The sequence below is a fragment of the Centropristis striata genome, chromosome 4 (genome assembly GCF_030273125.1).
Source record: "Centropristis striata isolate RG_2023a ecotype Rhode Island chromosome 4, C.striata_1.0, whole genome shotgun sequence".
NCBI classification, from domain to species: domain Eukaryota; kingdom Metazoa; phylum Chordata; class Actinopteri; order Perciformes; family Serranidae; genus Centropristis; species Centropristis striata.
In genome coordinates, this window is record NC_081520.1 from 37,387,926 (window position 1) to 37,412,808 (window position 24,883).

A 24,883-nucleotide genomic window follows, 5' to 3' on the forward strand; every position below is an offset into this window, starting at 1 on the left:
TGCCCAGCACCATGTACAGCACTGTCCTTCCTCACTAGACTTGTTTTTGTAAGCTTGTACCCTTCGCATGTAGCCAGCTAGCCTGCGTTAGCCGGAGAAGAAGATTATTTTTTGTATTTTCCCTTTACAGACACAAGCAACGCTGCTGGGGGATATTTTGTTGTTGCCACACTGACTGCCGACCATGGTGAGCAAGACAGATGACATCCCGGCGTCAGTGCCCAACTGTAATCCGGTTGATCTTGCGGATGAAGCCGGGGATGGAGCCCAGGACAGCAATGAGCCCAGCAAGACACGTCTGAAGGAGTCCTGCGGCTGTGGTGAGAATCTGCAGCACACTGATGACTATCTGCTGTTACAACACCTAACACACTGCATACATACACTGACTACACAAATCATGATGCATATGGTAACAGCACCACTTAATATAGCCAGCATCCCTGTGCAAAAACTGTTTTCAGTGCGTTTTATTATTACCTATTATGTCTGTATCTCTGCATAGCATATGCACATAGCTGATGACATTCACCTCCATGCTTTGTTATGTGACTTAAAGTCCTCAGACCCAAGGTGGTGGTGGTGGTGGTGGTCTTTGGGGGTGAACCCCCTCCTCCTCCTCCTCCCAACCATCTCCTTGGTAGCCTCTCCAAGTTTAGAGGATCCACCTTGCACCTAGCAGCATCTGCTAACTAGCTGCATTAGCAAGCTAACAACCTCCAAATAATCAGATCCTTTCATGCATGCATGTTATAACTATTAGCATGTAGTCCAAGTTGACACTGACACTGCTAGCAAGCAAGCAAGGCTAACTCAAAACAAGTTCACCGGCATGCTAACGTTAGCCTCCTCACTGCAGCTAGCGTTAGCTGGCTAACTAGCAAGCAGCTGCTCTCGTCACAGCCTGCGCGTTGCCCCAAAAAGACAATCATATGCACTAAAAAAAGTGTTTTTCTTGTAAGACATGAACCGTCTGTGTAGCACATGGTTTGTTCATGTGTCACGGTGCAGCAGCCGGTGTTGTGCTAACTCGTATTGACGCACATGTTCGGTAACAGCTTGAACTGAAGGTCACCTTCAGTGGAGCCGCACACTCTCACCGTGAACGCAGGGGGGTTCGTTACGCATGTTGTTCTTTTATCTCGCGGAATTGTGTCTGACAAACTATGTAAAATATCCATTGTGTGTTTTTTTGGTGTATAAAATACTATTTGATAGACGTCAGTTGGATAAAATACCCAGCGCCCAGTGGTACCACTCTCGGCTGGGGCCGGTCCTCCCCCGCCGGGGAAGATTAGATCGAGTGTCCCCGCTCGCCCTGGAAACGGAAGCTGGTCGCGGTAGAAAAAGTCATGATGGTGCATGCACAGTGAGAGGGAAGGTTACGCTAATAATACATGAACAGCCGCGCAAAGCTGGTGAGTATCATGAGAGATAAAAGTGGTGGCGGCGGCTCCCAGCGGAGCGGCAGCACAGGGTTGTAGTCAGGAGGAGATTAAAGCGAGACGGTGGACTGTCAGCCGGTGAAGTTAACGTTACAGAACTTGGAGAGCACCTGAAGTCCTGCAGCCGGTCTGTGTCACATGTGGGACCTTGAGCTGTCTCTGCCTGTGTCATTTGAAAGGAAAACACAGGCCAGAGACCCAACTGTTCCACCTGTGAAGGGATGAGTCTGTGAAGGAACTGCTGATCTGAATGCATCTAAATTAATATTGGCAGGATTATAACTGGATGATGTAGATGTGCTGTCCAGTCTTTAGACAAAGCTGCACGGAGCAGTGGATGCATTTGAGAGCATAAACAAATAGTCCATTTCATTTAATAAATATTAATGAGGTTATTCAGTTGGTGCACAGGCTCTGCAGCACTTGTTATAGTGCATTATAATTCCCTTTGCATATTCTATATCCATCTTGTATTTTATTTAGCTATGTCAGTGTTTCATTGTATTATATTGACTCCTGACTATTAGGTTGCCATTTTCTATAGTCGACTTATATTTTGAGTAGTTGAGATACTATGCAGTTATATGTCAGTTTAATGATGCAGATGTGGCATAAAAGAATGATACTTTAAAACAGCAACCGAACAGAATGGTTTTGACTGATTTTATCTGATTCTTGATGGAATTTGAATCTTAAGTGTTAGCCGTTAACTTGTCCTCAATGCTGATCACACATGCGGTGAGGTTTTGGGCTGTGGGTCCCTTAAATGACAGCAACATCAGCTTGTCCATCCTCACTTTGTCCAGAGATGACCTCCAATCTGTCTTGATTCTCCCCTCTCACATACAGCTGAAGATACTGCACATTTTGCTCTTTACTGTCTCTATTTTTATATGTTAAAAAGTGTCTCCAACTGGTGGCAACCAAAGGCCAAGAATAGGTTGCTAATTTCTCAAAATGGTTGACAATGGCTACATGGCAGCCATAACTGTCGAGGCCTCCAGTGACTGGATTGATGGCAGAAACCAAAGCTAGTAAAACTAGTATGACTGCAACTACACAATATGTGCTTGATCAATTAATCTGCCGTTTTTTTTTCTTGATTATTCTTTTATTCCATTAAATGTTTGAGAAAATATCCATTCCAGCTTCTAAAGTCTGAGGGGATGTCCTTAATTTTCTTTTTTTTTTTCACTCCCCAACCCAAAGATATTCAGTTTCATGTTATATTATTTGAGAAAAGCAGGGCATTCCAATATTTGAGACATTATAAAAAGCCTTTCTGCATGAAAAATGACCAAATATTTATTGATTATTCTTCTGAAATACTAACAGCACATAGCAGAGCAGACAGATATAGGTGAGGTTCACTGTTGGTGATTTTAAAGGGCTTAATGCTGCTGATGGGTGAAGAAGGGTGGCCTGGATTATGGCACTTCTCCTCTCCTGGCCAGTTATCTTCCTCACCAATCCACAGCCAAAGCAACTGTCTTCATCATCTCTGGCAATGGTGCCTTTATGTCCGTAGCTTCATTCATTCGTTATCCGTAACAGCTTATCCTAACAAGGGGCATGCAGCCCCATGTCATGAGGTCCTTTTGGGATTGCGTGTAGAAATTTCAATGCTGGAAACTATTTTGTGATTGATTTATAAAAATCAGTTTCAAACAGAACTTATATTCAGTGTTTCTGTGGAATCTCATTACAGATGACTCAGAATCTGTCTGACCATCAGGAGGTTTCCTTCTTGTGTGGCAGCAAACCTGATTATCGACCGACCTTGTGTTGTTGTTGTTATTTTCAGGGTTGCCTTGCTAGTTAAGGTTGCCATGGCAGCAGCCAGGGTCCCCATGTCGAGGGCTGCAGAGTGGATAGATAGCTGGCTAGATTTATTATTTTGTTATTCCCAAGAGAAGTGCGAACTGAGGAAAAGCTCATTTCTAAGCATTACATCATCTGAAAGAGGATAATGTGAATGTTCACTATGAGTTGGCAGTTTTTATACAGAAACAGGTTTAGTCAGAGGGCAAAATATTCTGTTACAGAGTAAACCTCGCCTGCTGTAGTGTTTCATTGTTTCTGGTGTTTGGCGCTCATTTGTCTTTATCTGAGTGGTGACCTTGTTTCCTTTAATTCTTTACCTTGACCTCTTGACCTGGAGGTCAGCTGTCTGATAACTTCCAACTTTGATTGTCTGATGGATGACAAATGATACATATCATACCTGCTGGTTTCTAATTTAGTCATGTATGGATTTCTTCATGAATCTATATTTAATATTTTCATATATATAATCAGAATAATTAATATCAATATCATGTGTTGTCTGCCATCAGCAATATGGTCATTCACTGTTGGCAGTTTATCTGATATGTTGCATCAATTTTGCAGTGGCTAAATGTTATATATATATATATATATTGGTTATTTGCATTCTGGACAAAATAGTCATTTTGAAACAGCACAGTTATTGTTTTATAAAGAATAATCATTTCTTTTGCTGGCACAATTTGGGTTCAAAAAAAGAATTTCATCATTGGTGCATCCCTTATAACACAACTTTATTAAAAATAACTACTAAACTAAACCACTTAAATCTATTCATGAGAAAGTGGACCATGTCTGTTTTGTGCACTCCTGCCTCTTCCATGAGAGTAAACTGCTGTCTCACTGTAACGTTTACCACCATTGCATTATGCCTCACCGTCATATCTCATTTAAACAGGAAATGCATAAAGGATAATCCATTACTACTTCCTATCCTTCCTTTTTGAAACAATAGCCGGTTATAAGATCTGTCCAGCTTACTGTTGAAGTTCACCTCTCTCCTTTCTTTGTCTGAACTTTCTTCCATTACTGTGCAGCAGAAAGGGGTCAGTTTTGCAACACTCAGACTACTGGATTGCCTCATCAATCACAGTCTGAAATCTGGCACTTTGTACTCTTTCCCCTCTGATGTGGTGAATGCTGCGAACTCAAAGCTTAAACTTCCTTATTTGATTTTACTTGTTGGAAAAAGTTTGCTAAATATGGCGATTGTGTGTTTGCCTATTAAATTGGAAAAAATATATTAAATGTAGAACTCTATTGGTACCGGTATTACTTTTAGGCTACTGGTGTCATAATTTTTTGAATGATGCCCGGCCCTGCTCTCGCCGCTTTCGTAGCTGTTTTCTGCAGGAAAACCTCTAAAAAAAGCTGACTGGGCACTACCTGCTCAGCACCAAATAGCAGACAGACACAATTAGCGACAAGAGGCTGAACAAAATGGAGATTTTAGCAGCTAAAGAGTCAGGGATCTCATTCAGGAGATGGTGGAGACCAAAAACGGAGCCAAAACACAACTCCAGATGAAGAATAATGCTGTTCTGTAATTGCTGGATTTGTCATATTAGCTTAAAATGTGACGACATGTGCATTTTGTGTTCACAGTTTGATTCAACTGCCTCCAAGTGGCCAAAACATCAGTTATTGCAGGTTAAGATGGAAAATCACTGAAGTAATCTGCTAACTTTGTCCCAACCTCTGAGACAAAAATAGTTCAGATCTGTTAAAAACGACAGCTTCACTGAAACACTTCCCATCGAGCCCTCGTTCTCTTCTGGTGTCTAACACTCTTAACTTGCGTGTGTTTGCTCTGAAGCTGTTGTGTTTGTTATTCAGAGCGTGGCCAGTCGCCCCTCTCTCCTCTGCTGCTTCCTCCCCCGTTCCTCCACCATTTCAGTGCTGTCTTTCCCACCCAGGGTCGCAGTCCCAGTTATGAGGCCCCACCCCTCTCTGCCCCCCCTCTCTTCAGTGACCCTGACGCTGTTTACCCTTGACAGTGAGCAAGGACACACCGGCTGACGGCAGCAGTTATGTCCCAATGAGACATCCACATACTCGGCCCACACCCCACATTTATTCATGTCATTTTCTTCTCACCTTTAACTATACGTACTCTTAAAAACTATGCAGGCATTATATTCACCCCCAACTCATTCATTAAGTCTCAGTTCTCATGTTTTTTTTATTAAGATAATGGGTAACTGTAAATCTGAGAGTCAACAAAAGAGTAAGAGCAGCTGCTTCATGCTTTCTAGCTGACCTGCAGGTTTTGTATTTACCACAATCAGCCATGCAAGTGACCAGTAATTCCCTCTAGTGAATGTTGAATTCTTTTGTTTTCAATCCCTCAAGACTCCCCGGCTAAACTCCCTCCAGTGTAGCAACAGTGTTTGTTTCAGCTGCTGGTTGTTGCTTTGTAATCAGCTGAAAAGAATGCCCTGTTACATTATAGTCAATTTTTTTTGGAAGTTTAAACTTTGTGCTTCTTTTGTGTAGACGATAAATGATGGAATGAAATAATGGAGTCTAGATGCTGTCACCCCTAATCTGCAGTTTGTGTTGCATTAATGTGTATTTTAATTAATTGTAGGAACACCAGCGTGCCGTACCTGAGCTTCTGTTGGCTCCTTTTACCCGTTCATACATATTTCATAAGGTTGTCGTTGCGGTCATGGAGCCTCTGCATCTCCAAGCTTTGTTTGTGTCCTGGCTGCCTGGGTGAGAGGCGTTTTGTTGTCAGGGTGGCCCTCTCTGCACCACTGATTGTCTGAAGGTGGTGCTCACTGTGGATCAGATTATTAACTCATGACGGCTGTAGATTTACAGTATAGAGAGCAGAGCTGTTTTCCCCAAAACCCGTCTGTTAATCATTGAAGACTGTAGTTTTCTTCTTGTATTGTGTTGCTTCAGAGTCATGCAAACAGTTTGAAGACTTTTAACCTGAAGAGACCTGCAGGACCTGGAGATCTTGGCCGACATTACTGCCTTTTCACAGGTAGTAGTGGGCTATTGTTTAAAGCTAGAGTGAAGGTACTATAGACGACTGCAGGCATCCATTGACCCCCATCTTATGTCAAACTGGCATACCTATTTTTAAAAGGCTCTCTTGACCTCTGACCTCAAGATATCTGAGTGAAAATGGGTTCTAAGTGTACCCACAAGTCTCCCCTTTACAGACATGTCCACTGCATGCTAATACTATGTTTTTTCGCCTATTATATTTGAATACTTCTACATACTGGGCTCTCTAAACAGTCTTGGAATTACATAAATTGGGTATGACTGGAAATTGGAATCGTTGAGCACAATTTTATTCAATTGTGATGCTGTTAGTCCCCATCGTAGCATTTCATATTTGAAGCATGACCTAACTGTATAAAATTAGCTGTTGTAACCTTTAGGATAATCACATCTTAATGAAACTTTACAACCATAAACTAGAGACATAGAGCATTCAGAGCAAGTATGGCTTTCTTAGGTATATTGAAAATACATTGGTTTCTCAGTATTTTACAAAACAGAAGTGCTTGCTGTAGTATTCAACAAAAATAGGCCTGTGTTGGGTCTCTATCTTTGGTCAGTGTTATCAAATTTTAAATCTGTTACATTCACTGACAACCCTTTTGTTTCTTCCATTGCAGGGCACAGTGCAGATACAGCCATGGTGAATGGTGATGGCGCTCATGAGCGCACAGAGGAGGCAGAATCAAAGCAGGATGGGAACGGCGAGACGGACGGAGGAGAGGAGTCTAACGAACAGGAAGTGATAGTGATCCAGGACACGGGCTTCACCGTCAAGATCCAGGCCCCAGGAACAGAGCCATTCGACCTGCAGGTAAGGATGAGCTCTTCACAAGCAGCCGTTCATCAGGTCGGGTGTTCAGACAGACAATAGCGACATAAACTGGATATATCTGCAGTTTACCTGATGATTGCCACAAGAGGGAAGGAGTTGTAAAATTCTTTCTCGTGAGATTGTAAAACTCAAGTTTCCTGGATCATGAGATGGCACCTGTACGGGTTGTGCAGGTTATATATGTCAAATTGCGGATTTTTCTGAAGCTGTACTTACTCCCCCCTCCTGTCCATCAGGTATCTCCCCAGGAAATGGTCCAGGAGATCCATCAGGTGTTGATGGACCGGGAGGACACCTGCCATCGCACCTGCTTCTCCCTGCAGCTGGACGGAAACGTGCTGGATAACTTTGCTGAACTCAAGTCCATCGAGGGTCTACAGGAGGGCTCGCTGCTCAAAGTGGTAGAAGGTGAGAGGTTTTTATTCACACCTGGGTTTGTCTTGTTCTTGTTTAGCAAAGAGAGGGAATAAAGCTTACTTTATAGCATTGTTAACATTGTTTTAGCCAGGCATGTAGAGCACTTTTACCGGTTTTAGGAGACAGTAATCGCAGTCATCGTCATTGGAAAAACAAGATGACAGGATTTATAGATATAAATAAATTATTATAGGTTTGATGGTTTACCCTCTACCTGCAGGCTGGCACACTGTCTTTTTTTTTGTGTATTTATTTTTATTGTTTTCAGAAAAATATATACAAATTATGTATACAAATTAGAGTTAAATGGTGGAGCTACACCATAGACTGTATATAAATAATGGACGTAGTCACCGTGACGTCACCCATTGGTTTGTGGACTGCCCGTTGGAAGCCTCGAGTTCAGCGTTACACTCGTCGCCATCTTGCGTCGCCATCATGTTTCCGATACGCGGAGCAGACCATAATTGGACTGTGGCGGAGCGCGAGGGATCTGACGACACTGACTACACGCATCTCTACACCGGCAACCCGACTGAGAGAAGCCGCTGCTAATTCATGTTAGCATTAACTGGAGCATTAACTGGGATGTTAGTTTTGGCTAGCAAAAAAACAAAAACAAAATGTATCTTTCTTACCTCAGAAAACTGAGCAGCGACTCCTTGGAGTGTCTGTTAGTCCAACCAAACACTGAACAAGACATTTTACTGAACAAAACTTTCAAATAAACTGTCATTAAGTGAAAAAATAGTGTGAAAGGGTCAAAGTTATGAGACCAAACCGCTAAACGTCCTCTTTTCTATCTATATAACGTTATATATAACTTTATTGACACGTTGCCGTGGATACGCTCAGCTTCTCTCCTGGTGACGGCTCGCCTTGTCAGTGACCTGTCAATCAAAGCTAGAAACGCCCCAAATCATACGATTCTTTATCTTCTATTTTCTTCTAAATGGGGCCATTATTAGAACTATTGACATCAAATTGTCTTGAAGAAGATTTTTTACTAGCGATTGAGACCATAATGTTGTCCCTGAAAAATTTTTCTGAGGTAATAAATCAAGTGAGAAGTTTTCAAATTTAGCACTGAAATGAATGGGCAGATTTCTTTTGCAGCCAAACTTAGCACCCCCTATTGGAATTTTCGGTGAATTGCAGGCTTTATGCACTTCCTGGTGGCTTCCATGCTCAGGCACGGAGATTGCCGCCTGAGCTACACAGAACAATACATGTTTTGTTTTTTTTTGACATTAGACAAACAAAACAAGGGTATAACATAAATGGCACTGCAACAGAATAACACTAATTCAGTTTTTAGACATTAAATCAAGAAAAGGTTGCCATATTTTAAAAAAAATATCCTCTTTAGTAGATATGATGTACCTGATTTTCTCCAAGTGTAATACATTTCCCAGCTCTCTCAACCACATTTCAGACGTAGGAGCCCTTTCAGATTTCCAAAACTGTAGAATTAACTTTCTGGCTAACAACGTTGAAAGGGAAATAGCCTTAGCTTCATAACTACTTTTTACACTATCTGGATTAGCCACTCCAAACAACACGGTGAACGGGTCTGGGTTACATGGATGATTAAGGGCCTTGGTGAAGAACTCAAACAAGGATGACTAGAATGGTTGTAGCTTATGACACGACAAAAATAAGTGGGATAGTGTTCCCTCTTCACTTTGACACCTAATACATTGGGGTGACACATCCCGATATATTTTCTGTAATCTGGATGGCACACTGTCTTTGACCAGCAGCAAATCCGTACAACCTCAGCAAGAAAGACATTACGAGTGTCAATTAGCCTGATCTGTTCCTTGTCAAACCGTTCACTGCCTGCTATTTATACCCTTCGGGTTTCTTTTGTCCGTCTTCTCTCCAGAGCCCTACACAGTCCGCGAGGCTCGCATCCATGTGCGTCACATCAGAGACCTGCTGAAAAGTCTGGACCCCTCAGATGCCTACAACGGAGTGGACTGCAACTCTCTCTCCTTCCTCAGCATATTCACTGATGGAGACCTCGGAGGTATGAGGCCGTGTAGCTTAACAGCCTTAGCCATCCTGTAATGTGCCTTTTTAATTAGAGCTGCAACGATTGCAGTCTTCCTGGGTGATTCCAGCTTTAAAAAGTCTGAACTGCCGATTCTGATTTTCTTTCTTTTAAAAAAAAAAAAAATCATCCTCAAAAAATGATACGATATGAAATAGTTTATTTCTTAACATTTTGATTTAAATGCATCATTGTCTAGGGCCAAAGCAATTTGTATTCTTTAGTTGTAAAAATGTGCACCATATGTTTTGCATTAAACATTTTATAAAAACATTTTAGTCAACTAAAATGTGCATCATAGCTTACGAAAGTCTATAGCTTGATGCCTTAACCTCTACATTTGGCCATCTTCTCAAGTCTAGTTTTGAGTGTCCCTCGCTAGGCTAGCTTTCCAAATCTCCTGCTCATTTGCACTTGGGTCCTTGCTGCATTCTGACAATTCATAAATAAATGCTCATTATGACCTAATAGGAATGTTGGTGGGGTAAATGAGACTTTTATGGCTCAAAATAAGGTTTGTGGCTCCAATCCAACATTTTTTTCTCTTTTTTTTTTGGCCAACAATGACTCTTTTGTGAGCAAAGGTTGCAGATCCCTAGTTTAGAATAATACAAGAATATTAAATAACTTGTATTTTAACCAAGTCATAGGACCTTCTCTTCTCCTACTCTCACTCAAGCAAATCTAAAAATAAAAGTGCTTCAGATTTCTGCAGTATATCTCACTTTGTCTTACATGTTTGACTCCTGTCAAATTAAGCACTGTTCCAAATCTTTCTTAGGTTGTTCTTAGATGGCTTATGTTGAATTTGCAGGTGTTACAAATTATGAGCTTTATGTCTTCTTCACTCTCAAGAACATACTGACGACATCATGCATGGTGCGTGTGTGTGACTGTGACATCACACAAATATGTGGCACAAATGTGTAAATTTGACTGGCAAAAAAAATTGTATATATGTTATTCATTCAGTTTCATTCGGTTTCATTCAGTGGCCGGTCGATTGGTGCATCTCCAGTTTTATTGTAGCAACATGCAGCTGGACTGCAGACGTTCACTGTACTCCTTTTTTTTTTTTTTTTTTTTTAATGTGTCTGCAGATAGCGGCAAGCGAAAGAAAAAGGGCAACGAGATGGAGCAGATCGACTGCACCCCCCCAGAGCACATCCTGCCCGGCAGCAAAGATCGCCCCCTGGTGCCCCTCCAGCCACAGAACAAGGACTGGAAGGTGAGGAGCAGCGCTGTCTTGGCCCTACATGTTGTCTGACTCCAAACCACTTACAAGAGACTGAATTTTAAAATGATTTCCTAGTAACTAATGCCTCTAACACGCCTCCAACAGCCTATGCAGTGCCTGAAGGTCCTGACCATGAGCGGCTGGAACCCTCCACCTGGAAACAGGAAGATGCACGGTGACCTCATGTACCTGTACATCGTGACTGTGGAGGAGCGTCACGTCAGCGTCACTGCCTCCACACGTGGCTTCTACCTCAACCAGTCAGTCAACATTTCAACCCTGTGTCTAGTTGCAGCTCTGCCTTTCAAGCTCTATAATCTCTTCAGACATAGTTTATCTGCGAAGCATTTGGCTGTCACTTGGCATTCACAGTTTCATGATCCTGATTTTGGATTAGTTTTAACAGTCAATCAGTTGGATTACATTGGAAAGTAGAATTGGGAAAAATATCATGGTGTTTAAAAAAAGCATCATCTTTCTGTTTCTAACAACTTTATCACAGCTAGTTTAGGTGCCTATAAGTGTTTTTTGTAGTTTCTAGTAATCAGTTGGACAAAACTGGCAGAAAAATGTTTCTTGTCCAGGCCTGCTTGGCTGTTTGTAGACTTGTCCATCATGGTAGTTGTCAGACATCGACCACTGAGCCCAATATCGTGATTTAAAAGCCCCGCCCCCTCCCATCCACACTTTTATTAATTTATTAAATGCTTAAAAAGTAACAATTCTGATGTGTTTAATTGCGCAAAGACTGATTTCACTGCTGTCACATCAACTGCTATAAAGTAGAAGAGAACTAATCCAAACGTTGAAGAACGCACTTGTTTTTTACCGTCTATGTAAAGCACCCTAGTCTGGTGAAAGAATTAATAATACGATGATGATTCTTAATGGTGGATAAAGCCCTGTAGTTGGTTTTGTGTCCATATGATTTGATCAGTTTGGAAGACTTGCACTGACAATATCATCTATCCATATCTATCTTGATATTTTTGCTGTTTGGGTCGACATTGCCCAACCCTTGTGTCCGTCTGTATTCCAGATCTACTACCTATACCTTTAACCCTAAACCAGCCAACCCCAGCTTCCTGAGCCATTCTCTGGTGGAGCTGCTGAGCCAGATCAGCCCTGCCTTCAAGAAGAACTTCACTGCCCTGCAAAAGAAAAGGTAAGAAAATAAATAAATCGTCAGTCGCATTATTAGCCCAATACCCAAATTAACATTTTGCTTTTTTATTTATTTTAGTTCTTAATTAAAAAAACATTTAGTTATTTATTGCATATCCGCAACCATGTTTATCAAATCATTCCAAAGTTCATTTAGAAATGATTATTTTATTCAACCAGGTGAAAACACATTAACCCATTCATAGTGCTGTTTCATGCCGGGGCATTTATGGCTCTGTAACGTATCGCTTCCACTATAACGTGCCCGAAGCGGAATCCCGGGATCAAGTGATTCCACCAATTTTCCACCTCCAGAGGTAGTCACAGAGGTGGAAAATTGGTGGGACTGTTGGAGGTGGGACCACTATGAAGGGACATCGGAGCGAAGCGGGATATTTGATGTTGCGCTTGACATCTAACACACACCTCCCACTTGGTCCAACAGTCATCAAATCACTGTTCAGCATTGCTAACTGCACACAGTGTCTGATGCTTGTTGTAAACAAACGGAGGTCGCTAAGGCTGCGTTCAGACTGCAGGTGAATCTGATTCAAATCAGATTCCTACTCAAATCTGATTTTTAGGGTCTGACAGTCCACACTGTTTTTAGCAAGTGTCCAAATCGGATATGGCTCTGTTCAGACTGGGCCACATTATTGACTGATCTGACAGGTTGCCATAGTAACGGCGTCAGACGTCATAATTGCGACCGCAACAAGAACAACAACAACAAACATGAGGGAGGCAGGTCACCTCAGTATATTGGCCTCATCACTGTCCAGTAGAGGTGCAGAACATCTCAGACGCACCAGGGGAGAAACCTGGTGGATAGACGCCCCCGTCGGGCCTGCATGAGTCGGGCGCGGCTGCCGGTGGACACCTCGTCTCTGCGCTGCCCGCACTACGCCGCATAGAGTGACGTCAGGGACAGTCAAAACTGATCTGAGTGTTTGGAGCAGTTCAGACTGAGACGCATCTGTCCAAATGGGATCTGAAACTACCTCCCGAAGGTGGTTTTGATCCAGTTCGCAAAAATCGGATTCCATGTGATTTGTGACTGTTCAGACTTCAAAAGAGCCATCCAGTTCCAATCTGGATGGGCTAAAAATCGGATTTTGGCTGGCAGTCTGAACGAGGCCTAAGTGAACACATCCTGCTGCAGCAGCACATACATGCTGTACTGCTACAGAGCTAACTATGTAGCCTATTAGCATTGTGCTACTGCGCAGCACTGCTTCTTCTCTGTTGCATGTCACTATCCTCTCCTCCCAACTTGTTCAGTGACGCCGGACTGCATTATGAAAGGGCACAAATATCACTTTGCCTTTGCGGGATCACTATGAACGCCCTAAGGCGAAAAGCCAGGACATATCTTTCTGGCAATATAATGGGCTATTTGCGGGACGGCACTATGAAAGGTGCTATTGTTTCTTATAGCCAATACCTGGCCAGAAGGTCAAAGTCTTAAAGCCCAATAAGAAAAGTTAACAAGACTTTTGTTTGTTGTTTTTGAGCAGGACTCTGTGGTTCTTGTCACTCATTTTGGTGATTGTGATTACCACCCCACTGATGCCTTTTTTCACGGTTTTCACTGCGTTTCTGCTGCAGGGTCCAGAGACACCCGTTTGAGAGGATAGCCACGCCTTTCCAGGTGTACAGCTGGACAGCTCCACAGGTGGACCACGCCATGGACTGTGTTCGCGCTGAGGACGCCTACACCTCCCGCTTGGGTTATGAGGAGCACATACCTGGACAGGTGGGCACAGCTGAACACAGCAGTCGGCCTAATCATGTAAAGCTCTCCCAGTATTAATACTTTTTTTTCTTTTGTGCTGATTTGTCTGCAGACCAGAGATTGGAACGAGGAGCTGCAGACCACCAGAGAGCTGCCGCGGAAAAACCTGCCTGAACGGCTGCTGAGGGAGAGAGCCATATTCAAGGTATAAACACAACAGATTGCACTGAATCACCCAAACTGCTGAGTCACTCTGTTAATGGCCAATGTGATGTGTAAATGTGTAGCTTCTGGCACCGTACCGAATACTTCAAGCTTCAGTAATAATGTTGACACTCACATTCTAAATCAAAATTCAAATGATGCAGACTTTCCTCTTTTTCCATCTCTATTCATTCTGTTTAAACCATAAAAATGTATATACATTTACAAATAAAGATTTAGCTCATTTGTATTATTGATATTATACTATTTGTAGAATAAGATTCCAGTGGTGGTAGGATTCTTTCAGACTTGAATGATCCAAACATTTACAATAATTCCATAGTGTTATAAAGTCCAGATTTATTGAAAAAAAGAGAGTTGGATAAAAACCTGTCAATTTAAGAAATGATTACATCTAAGTACACTACTGTCATATTTATTTGATGTTTTGGCCTTTCAAAAACTTTTTTTAATGTTTTTTTTTTATTTTTTTTTTTTACTGCAGCTCTAAGAGAAGCACACAGCTGTATTAATGTGGCGGTCCAGCAACAATCTCACAGCACTATACATCACATTTATAGAACCACATATTCATAAATGAAAGTGGATTGATAGAGAAACTTAATCAGGTTAATCCCTTTATTCAAATTCAGAATTTTGTCTGAGGATTTTCCATAGAACATGATGACAGACATTAAAAGCTTCATTTGAGAATGTGGTAGACATTTGGTACAGCCGTAATATCTTTTTAATGTGCAACAGCTTCTTTTTCTTCTAAATCACCAATATTCCCTTTAAAAAAAAAAAAAAAAAGTCTGTAACGCTTTATATTAAGGTCCTTGTAATAACCATTAATTAACAAGTAATAAGGCCCTTGTAAGTCCTTACAAGATGCTTATTAACATTATTGTGTGTTTATAAGCTTATATAAGTGTTAATAATGGCATTACAAACACCCATGACCCACCCATTATGTCTTTGCCATGCCTTTATTAATCTTATTTTGTTTGCTTATTGATATTAAAATATACTTTATTGCTCATCTATTATAAGTTAACTATGCTTTTTACAAATACCGGATCTAAAGCGAGAACAATGCCTTATTACTTGTTAATTAATGGTTATTAATGACCTTATTATAAAGCGTTACCAAAAATTCTCCTGCAGGTCCACAGTGACTTTGCAGCAGCTGCCACACGAGGCGCCATGGCGGTCATCGACGGCAACGTCATGGCAATCAACCCCGGCGAGGAGACGCGCATGCAGATGTTCATCTGGAACAACATCTTCTTCAGCCTGGGCTTCGACGTACGGGACCACTATCGCGAGCTGGGCGGAGACGCCGCCGCCCACGCCGCACCCACCAATGACTTAAACGGAGTACGGGCTTACGGGGCCGTGGACGTGGAGGGTCTGTACACTCTGGGGACGGTCGTGGTGGACTACAGAGGCTACCGGGTCACCGCCCAGTCCATCATCCCCGGCATCCTGGAGCGCGAGCAGGAGCAGAGCGTCATCTACGGCTCCATCGACTTTGGAAAGACGGTCGTGTCTCACAGCAAATACCTGGAGCTGCTGGATAAGACCAGCCGGCCACTCAAGGTCAGTTGTTGTCTTTGTTCAAGAGATTGTTCATTTCCTGTGTTACTCCGTTAATATCCAAGGAAACGCATCAATGAGACTGTCAGGGCACAGTCACATATGAGTGAATGCAGGCGAGAGTCAGAGTCTAGACCTCTCAGAGTTCATCAGAGTTGAATGTTATTTTGCGCATGTGACCTCACATTTTGTGACATGAACTCTGTGTGTGTGTCGTGAGCTAATCCACCATATGTCCTTTTTCCACTGCATGGTATGGCTCGCTTGCTCTTTTTTTGGTTTTCTATGAGCAAAGGTTGTGGATAGTACCTGGTGCATTTTTTATCACCACCTCAGTTGAGGTTCCAAGTGGGCCGAGCTGATACTTGACTCAAAACACTGCAGTCATGGACACAGACATCCTGCATTTAAAAAAAAAAAAAAAAAAAAATGCTACCATGCTAACGTCAGTTGTGAACACAATTTTTTTTAATTAACTCAACACAGATTTTCAAAAAAGGCTACCTGCATAATGATTGATTAATGGTCATTAAGAATTTGGTCAGTCATGTGGCATTTTTAATCAAACCGTGTATTTTTTAAATTTTTTATCTCTGACTGCGTATCAGTACTCACTGAACTGAAACACGGCCGAGCGTTCAGTACGTAAATAACCCAATGAGCTGAGAATTAAGTTGGATAAAGCTACAGTTTGCAAACTGAAAGTTGCAATAACAATTATAAAACATACAGAAATATAAGAGCATTAAATTGAGCAAAACTAGCTTTCTGTATCAAACCTTGTCAGCATTAATACTGAGTTTACTTTAATCCAAAACATATTTAAACACAAAACGCACTTAAATATGCAAGATTAGTGAAATAGAGAAAAAGACTGGTGCCAAAAGAGAGTTGAGCGAGCAGGGCCAACATGGCAGTACACATCCTGCTATAGTTCAGTAAATACTCACTCGAGCACCAAATATGTTATCCACAGCTGAAAATGGTAACCGACAAATTCGGTATTTGCAAAAAAACAAAACAAAAAGTCACAACTGGGAAACCCGCACTTGTTTGTAGAATATCGGCAGCATCACTCTTTAAAATTTTAAATATCTTTGAATGTGCTTGAGAAAAAAAGAGTGTATTCAGATCCATTTGTCTCTCCAAGTGATTTTTCTCATTTACACTGTAACCTTCAGGTCCAGAGGCACAACGTGCTGAACGAGAAAGATGACACCGTGGAGCTGTGCTCTTCTGTTGAGTGTAAGGGCATCATCGGAAACGACGGCCGACACTACATCCTGGACCTTCTCCGTACCTTCCCTCCTGACCTCAACTTCCTGCCTGTGGATGGCGAGGAGCTGCCTCCAGAGAGCAAACGCCAAGGCTTCCCCCGCCAGCACCGCCACCACCTGGCCTGTCTACGCCAAGAGCTCATCGAGGCCTTCGTTGAGCACAGGTACGTGTCTGCCTCTTCACATTTCCAGCATCATGAGAGGTTCCATGTGAGATTAACTACTATTATTATTATTATTATTATTATTATTATATATACCAGTGGTTCTCAACCTTTACGAGCCGCGACCCCCAATTTATCATGCATGTTGTCCGCCCCATCTTGTTTTAAGAGTTAATTTCTTATTTTAAGTGTTCAACATGCTTATTTCTAGATTTAATAATCTTAATTTAAGAAATCTTGTCAAGTAAATTATCTGTCCATGCAGCAAGATAATTTCCCTCAGATTTAGTGTTTTTATCTTGTTTTTTAGACAACACTTTTTTTTTTTCGCTAAACAGAATCTTACACGCACAGTTCAGATAACACAAACTCAGTTGATACGACAAATTTTGGACAAATAATGAAGCAGACAACAACTAAAACATCTCCCTGTCTGAAATTATGTAATTTGATATACATTTTTATATTTTTTCCAAAATGATTTGGCGACCCCCAGAAATCATCTTGCGACCCCATTTGGGGTCGGGACCCCAAGGTTGAGAATGGCTGATATATACTGTTGCTGACATTACTATTATTATTACTATATACTGTAATATACTACTATTATTATTGTACCGGCCTTATTTATTATTACTATTACTATTACTATTATTATATATTTATATATTATATATGATATTATTTTATTAATAATTATTTTATTTATTTTTATTTTATTTTATATTGTTACTATTTATTATTATATATTATATACTGTACTATTATTACAATTATATACCGTCTAGTCACTATAGCATTGTTGCCATCATATCATCAGTATAATTATCAACTGATCTTCTTTTTTAACTTCTTAAGTGTCCTTGTTCTATTCTGTGTTTTTTTTTCTATTGTTGTTTTTATTTATGCTACCTCAGTATTTTATTCTATTGTATTTTATTGTACTTGAATACCGGACTGCTGTGACAACCGAATTTCCCTTCGGGGATGAATAAAGTAATCTATCTATCTAACTGTCGATTCTGTCTCCCTGCAGATATCTTCTCTTCATGAAGATGGCGGCGTTGCAGCTCATGCAACAGAAAGCAAACAAGGACGCTAAGACCGATTTACCCGCCATCACAGAAACCGCCGGAACGCCCTCAGAAAGCAACGCCGACACGACCCAGACACAGACCGCCGCGTCAGATTCTCCCAGTGTCACAGAGGCCTCAGCAGACGCCACCAGCCAGACGGAGAATAACGCCTCCACTGCCTCAGAGGCAGCGACTGACGGTGAAGAAAACGCCTCAAAGCCCGCCACAAACGGGTCTCTAGAACCCGCAGCCACCCAGAATGGGGAATGCAAGAGCCCACTGGAGGGTAAGGAGCTTGAGGAAAGTATTCCAGGATTAGCTCAGGCCAAAGAGCTGGCAGAGACCTTAGTTGGCGAAGACGGATCTTGTATTGGTACGTCCAAAAGAAATACCCCCAAACTTAAGGCCAGGACAACGCAGGGAGAGCTCCCCTGGTGGATAACTGCATAGAAAATGTAGTTTTCTTGATGTAGCTAATTTTAGAGAATGTATGTGTCAATCGTATGACAGTAGAGTACTAGGTAGAGTATTTTAATATTAAATCTAGTGGCTTCTTTCCACCAGGCCAGCTGTCCCTGCTCCGTCCTCAGCCTGCAGTTGGGACGAGTGTTGGCCCCCAATCAACCATCTCTTAGTGTCCCAGCCTGTGATGTCTTTGCTGTTGGATGTGACCCAATAAACTGAATAATTGGTTGCTGTGTTCACTAATCGGAATGTGTGTTGGAATGCAGAAATCATTTAATTTTAATTTTATTTAATTCATTTTTATGCTGCACAATTGAGTCTAAATCACAGTAATCTGAGTGATCTAATCTGTTGTTTATTATGTGGTGGGTACGTAACTAAGGCCATGTCTACAATAAGCTTACAAAAACACTTTATATTATTATATTTGAACACTTTATACTCAAAATAAACTCAATTACAAGATCAGTGTTACCTGTTTGACCAGCTGTCTTGACATATAAACATTCTGGACTTAAAAAAGGGCTTTTGCTTCTGAAGCTCCCCTCAGTTTTTAGGCTTAATGTGGACAAGGTTTAAACTGTCACTTTTGGGATGTGCTGCCAGGATGTGTCCGTCACCGTTACTTTTAACGTTTTGCATCTTTTCCTTGTATCGATCCAAATTACAAACAGATCCGAAAAGCCGCGAGGTCGTCCTCAACGCCTGCAAGGCAGTCGGCTCCATCAGCAACACGTCTTTCGACATTCGCTTCAACCCCGACATCTTCTCCCCAGGTGAGCACCACAAGCATGATTAACCATATGTGGACTATGAAAGCTTGACAGTAGCTTATTAACAAATGAACAATGCAGGCTGTACATCATACACAAAGTGGCTTTTTTATGGCTTCATGGCTCATTTTTGATACCAGTAGAACAGACACGGATCAAAAATATTTTTCATTGACATTAACCCATTTAGATTTAGTATAGTGTATATACCTTTAAACTGACACTTTTTCTTACTGTGCCACTTTATAACAGTGTAAGTGTAGTTTTTGTTAAATGATGTTTTAAAAAATGTTTATGTACTTGCATGTACTAAATGACAATTATTTACAGTTAAAACCAAGAGTTTAAGCTTTCAGATCGTTTTTATTTCATATTTCTATCTGCTGCAGAGGCTGAGAAATAAACTCTTTAGGAAAAGTTGACATTCTGTGCAGTTTTGTAGAAAACCCTCAGGTTTTGGGAGGTGGTTTTGAAACAATGCTGAGGTTTTCAGAGGGTGTTTTTTTTTTTTAAGACGTCAATAGGTCTTAAATAAAAAAACAAAAACAAAGTGAGACTTTTTAGCCAAGCTTTGGAATATGCTAAATATACAGTCATGGAAAAAAATATTAGACCACCCTTGTTGTCTTCAATTTCTTGTTCATTTAATGCCTGGTACAACTAATAACAACAAAAATGGCTCCTAAGAGTTTAATTTAAGAGCAGATATCTAGCCATTTTCCATGGTTTTCTTGTTAATGATTTTGGTTATTGTCAAGAAAACCATGGAAAATGGTTAAATAAATGAAACTCTTATGAGCTATTTTTGTTGTTATCATTCTATTTGTCCAAACAAAGGTACCTTTAAATTAACAAGAATTTTTTTTTATATATATATATATATATATATATATATATATATATATATATAAATAAAATGTTTCAAGACTAAAGTAGAATAAGAAAAGTGGACGCAAAAAATGTAACCAGTGCTTGGCTCGAAATATTTTTTAAATAATGACCAAAGGTCCAAAAACTGTGCTACAAAGTATGTGTAATCCATTATGAAATAATGTGTATAACTGTAGAAATTAATGAAACCGTTTAGTTGAAGAGCAGCCATGATAACTGATGGGTTTTCATCCATTTTCCCTCCCTGATTTGTCTGTGTGTAATCTCCTTCTCGCTTGTAGTCATTTTTAGCGCTTTCGGCTCTAATTTGTCTTTGAAGAGAGAGTGAACGTCTCTTGTTCTGAGGCGAATAAAAGCACTGAATCTGTGCCTGTGTTGTTGAACCAGGAGTCCGTTTCCCAGACGACAGCGCGGATGATGTCCAGAAGCAGAAGCAGCTTCTGAAAGACACCGCTGCCTTCCTGGTGTCCTGTCAGATCCCATCACTGGTCAGTGACACAGACACTGTTCAGATACAGAGGGTGAATATTCTGGTTGTGTGGCTTGAGTTAAACACCACATTATGTCTGTTTGATGATCAGGTTAAAGACTGTTTGGACCACAGTGCTCTGCCCATGGACGGAGCCACGCTGACCGAGGCCTTGCACCAGAGAGGCATCAACGTTCGCTACCTGGGCACCGTCCTGGAGTTTGTGGACAAGACTCCGGCCAAAGCCCAGCTGGAGCACTTCTATGTGAGTCCAAACCCCCAAACGCAGCCACCGCTGTCCCAATTTGCTCATCTTGTTTTGTCATTCTAATATTTCCTTTTTCTTTCTACACCATAGAGAATAGGAATCAGTGAGCTGATTACCAGATGTGCAAAACATATCTTCAAGACATACCTCCAGGTTGGTAAAATATTATTATTATCATTATCCAGCCTCCTTAAAGCCCTCTGAACCCAGAAAATATCTTCTGAAAGCACAGCAACAGTCATCTCCAAACTTTTGGCACATTATTAATTCCAAGATCGTTTGTCTGCGTGTATTTAGAAAATATATATATTTTTAAAAATGCTTATCAGTTTGGTCAGAAGAACTAAAAAGCCAAAAAAAAACCCCTAAGAAAATAAATATCAGCATTACTCAATCCATCTGACATATTTCAAAGATGCAGCACTTTTTGAATTTGTTGAAGTTGTGAAACTCACAACCAGCCAGCAGGTTTGAAAGTCATATTTTATTTAATTTTAGTGATTTTTTTTAGATTATATATCATGGCTGGAAAATTGAAAAAAAACTGAAATTGTGACATTCCTTGAATGAGTAAATGCTTCCTTCAGGAAAAATAACCAAATCAAAGCTTAAAATACTGATATTTTGTCAGAAATTATTTAAGACGAGCTTACATTTCTTTTAATTAAACATACAGTCATGGAAAAAATGATTAGACCACCCTTGTTTTCTCCTTGCTTTCTTCTTCATTTAATGCCTGGTACAACTAAACGTATATTTGTTTGGACAAATATAATGATAACAACAAAAATAGGTTTAATAGCTGATGTCTAGCTGTTTTCCATGGTTTTATTGATAATGATTTTGGTTGTTATCAAGAAAACCAGCTCTTAAATTAAACTATTATGAGCTATTTTTGTTGTTATCATTATATTTGTCCAAACAAATTTACCTTTAGTTGTACCAGGCATTAAAATGAACAAAAAATTGGAGAAAACAATGGTCTAATTTTTTGGAATACGAATACTTTATTTTTGGATAGGGACAGTGCACATTAATGAACATCGATAAACATCTTTGTAAATATGCCGGATTATAGCAAGGCTGCTATTTTGCATCTGCAGTCCCTAAAAAAATTAAAAATAAATACAAATATAAGACAGCAAGTACATAGGTAAGATACAAACAGAGGAGACAACACACATGCACATAACACACCAGACCCAGACAGGATATAACTATGCAATAAAAAGACTTTTCCATGACTGTATTTTCATAATGTTTCTTCATGGTGCAGGGTGTGGAGTTGTCTGCTCTCTCTGCCGCTGTAAGCCATTTCCTCAACTGCTTCCTGAGCTCCTTCCCCGACGCCGTCGCCCACCTGCCTGCTGACGAGCTGGTGTCACGCCGCAAAAGCCGCAAACGTCGCAACAGGGTCCCCGGCGGCGGCGACAACACGGCGTGGGCCAGCCTCACGCCCAGCGAGCTGTGGAAGAACATTGCCTCCGAGGCCAAGAGCTACTATCACTTCACTATCCAGTGGTAAAGATCCTTCTGTTGGCAACAATCATGTTAAAGCTCTCTTTTTAGCATTCACATTGGTAATGCTTTATATTAAGGTCCTTGTAATAACCATTAATTAACAAGTAATAAGGCCCTTGTAAGTCCTTACAAGATGCTTATTAACATTATTGTGTGTTTATAAGCTTATATAAGTGTTAATAATGGCATTATAATACAGTTAATAGCAGGGTATAAGAGATTTATAAGCATGAATAAAAAACTTAACAGTTTGCAAATGCTCAAGAACATTAATAAAAGCCTCATGAGTATCTTATAATTGTTCATAATAGCATTACAAACACCCATGAGCCACCCATTATGTCTTTGCCATGCCTTTATTAATCTTATTTTGTTTGCTTATTGATATTAAAATATACTTTATTGCTCATCTATTATAACATTATTATGTTATAAGTTAACTATAAGTTAACTATGCTTTTTGCAACTACCGGATCTAAAGCAAGAACAATGCCTTATTACTTGTTAATTAATGGTTATTAAGGACCTTATTATAAGGCGTTACCTTCACATTTTGTGTTTATTAGTGACAAATGAAATGTTTTCTTGCACAGTGAAAGTGTGGACCAGGTGGTGGAGAAATACGGCCTCCAGAAATCCACCCTGCTCAGAGAAATTTCAATCAAAACTGGCATTCAGGTAACACTCCTTCATCACTCACTCATCTCCAGGGACGTCCAGTGGCACCAAATGGGCGTTACATTTCTTCTTGTTTTCATTTCAATCTAGATCCTGATAAAGGAGTATAACTTTGACAGCCGCCACAAGCCTGCCTTAACAGAGGAGGACATCCTGAATATTTTCCCCGTTGTGAAGCACGTCAACCCCAAAGCCTCAGATGCCTTCCACTTCTTCCAGAGTGGGCAGGCCAAGGTGCAGCAAGGTGAGATGCGTTTGTCAAAAGATAAAGCCAAACATAAGAAATTGGCAGAATGAACGAAAAGAAAATCTCACTGTTTTTGTCTTACACGTTCAGGTTTTCTGAAGGAGGGCTGTGAGCTGATCAACGAGGCTCTTAACCTCTTCAACAACGTGTACGGAGCCATGCATGTAGAGATCTGTGCCTGCCTGCGCCTGCTGGCTCGCCTTAATTACATCATGGGAGACCACCCTGAGGTAGGCCGGAAAATAGTGACAACTTTGTGTCCTATGCTGAATTTCTTCTTTTTTATTTTAAGCTTGAAAACTGTTTGGTGCAGCCTTAGTGTTCTTTTGATTTCATAGGTGGAGTAAAAAGTATTCAGGTCCCTTATTTAAGCAAAAGTACTGATACCTCACTGCAGAATTACTCCACCACAAGTCGAAAATGTTACTTCAGTAAAAGTACAAAAGAATCCGCATCAAAATGTACTTAAAGTATCAAAAGTAAAAGTATTCGTTATGCAGAATGGACCCACTCAGATTGTTTAATATATTATAAATATATTAGTGTATTATTATCGACACATTTTACTGTTGTCAAGCTAGGGCTAATTTTAACAACTTAATATAATAATGATAATAATAGATTTCATTTATAAGCGCCTTTCTAAACACTCAAGGACACTGTACAGTAATTAGAAGGGTTCACTATTATGTGTTGTGATTTATAAATGTGCGTATCATTTTAAATTGATCATGTTTCATCATGTTAAATCTCAACCTGAAAAGTAACTTAAACCGGCAGCTAAATGTAGTGGAGTAAAAAGTACAATTTGCCTCTAAATTGTAGTGGAGTAGATGTATAAATGTGGAAATACTCAAGTAAAGTACAAATACCTCAAAAATTGTACTTAAGTACAGTACTTGAGTAAATGTACATGGTTACATTCTACGACCGAATTTAATGTTGCTTATTGACATTTTGTGTATTCGCCCTCAGGCTCTCAGCAACCAGCAGAAGGCTGTCCTGATGAGTGAAAGAGTCCTCGGCATTGAGCACCCCAACACAATTCAAGAATATGTAAGTTATCGCACCAAAAGAGATTTAGGGCGTTTTCACAGCTGAAAGTCCGAACCAAGGCCCGTGTTCTGTTACATTGTCTACATTTGGTGCTGTTGGTTTTGGTTTCACACTGCAAAAGGAATAACGGACTTTACAAGACAATTCTACTGAACACGTCATCTCCCTGTGTACTTCTGCGGCTCATTTTGTTTTGGTTACGCTGCGTTGTTAGGCCGGTCGGCATCTGACGTCAATGTTACTTCCTCAACGTGTTTACACTAAATGAATCCAGCGAGACACCTTTTACTCCATTTGAGTCCTTTTCCCATGCGTTATTTCAGTCTTGTCCGTTGTGCACACAATTAAATGTTTGTCCTTGGTCTTGTGTTACCTTGCCGCTGATTAGTGATTGTGCTCACCTGCTGAGGCGCCGCGGAGCAACGTACACGCAGCTGCACCTCCAGGCAGATCGCCGC

General features: G+C 40.6%; 1 protein-coding gene across 3 annotated transcripts in view; it reads left to right on the forward strand.

Annotated features, from left to right (window-relative positions):
- Positions 1–17: 17 nt before the first annotated feature.
- The window catches only part of cluha (clustered mitochondria (cluA/CLU1) homolog a), a 33,174-nt gene continuing 8,308 nt past the window's right edge, over positions 18–24,883 (forward strand). The window contains exons 1-21 of one of the 3 annotated variants that reach the window (XM_059330983.1): positions 18–320; positions 6,914–7,107; positions 7,365–7,536; positions 9,434–9,577; positions 10,702–10,829; positions 10,944–11,098; positions 11,878–12,003; positions 13,611–13,758; positions 13,850–13,942; positions 15,109–15,543; positions 16,722–16,981; positions 18,018–18,430; positions 19,197–19,298; positions 20,574–20,674; positions 20,768–20,920; positions 21,014–21,076; positions 22,200–22,444; positions 23,038–23,122; positions 23,213–23,366; positions 23,460–23,599; positions 24,345–24,425. In XM_059330983.1, coding sequence (XP_059186966.1) covers positions 185–320; positions 6,914–7,107; positions 7,365–7,536; positions 9,434–9,577; positions 10,702–10,829; positions 10,944–11,098; positions 11,878–12,003; positions 13,611–13,758; positions 13,850–13,942; positions 15,109–15,543; positions 16,722–16,981; positions 18,018–18,430; positions 19,197–19,298; positions 20,574–20,674; positions 20,768–20,920; positions 21,014–21,076; positions 22,200–22,444; positions 23,038–23,122; positions 23,213–23,366; positions 23,460–23,599; positions 24,345–24,425 — 3,528 coding nt within the window. In that variant the 5' untranslated portion in view covers positions 18–184. Of the gene's footprint in view, positions 321–1,376; positions 1,419–6,913; positions 7,108–7,364; positions 7,537–9,433; positions 9,578–10,701; positions 10,830–10,943; positions 11,099–11,877; positions 12,004–13,610; positions 13,759–13,849; positions 13,943–15,108; positions 15,544–16,721; positions 16,982–18,017; positions 18,431–19,196; positions 19,299–20,573; positions 20,675–20,767; positions 20,921–21,013; positions 21,077–22,199; positions 22,445–23,037; positions 23,123–23,212; positions 23,367–23,459; positions 23,600–24,344; positions 24,426–24,883 lie in introns of those variants that run through there. The other 2 variants (XM_059330984.1, XM_059330985.1) reach the window with 2 other exon arrangements.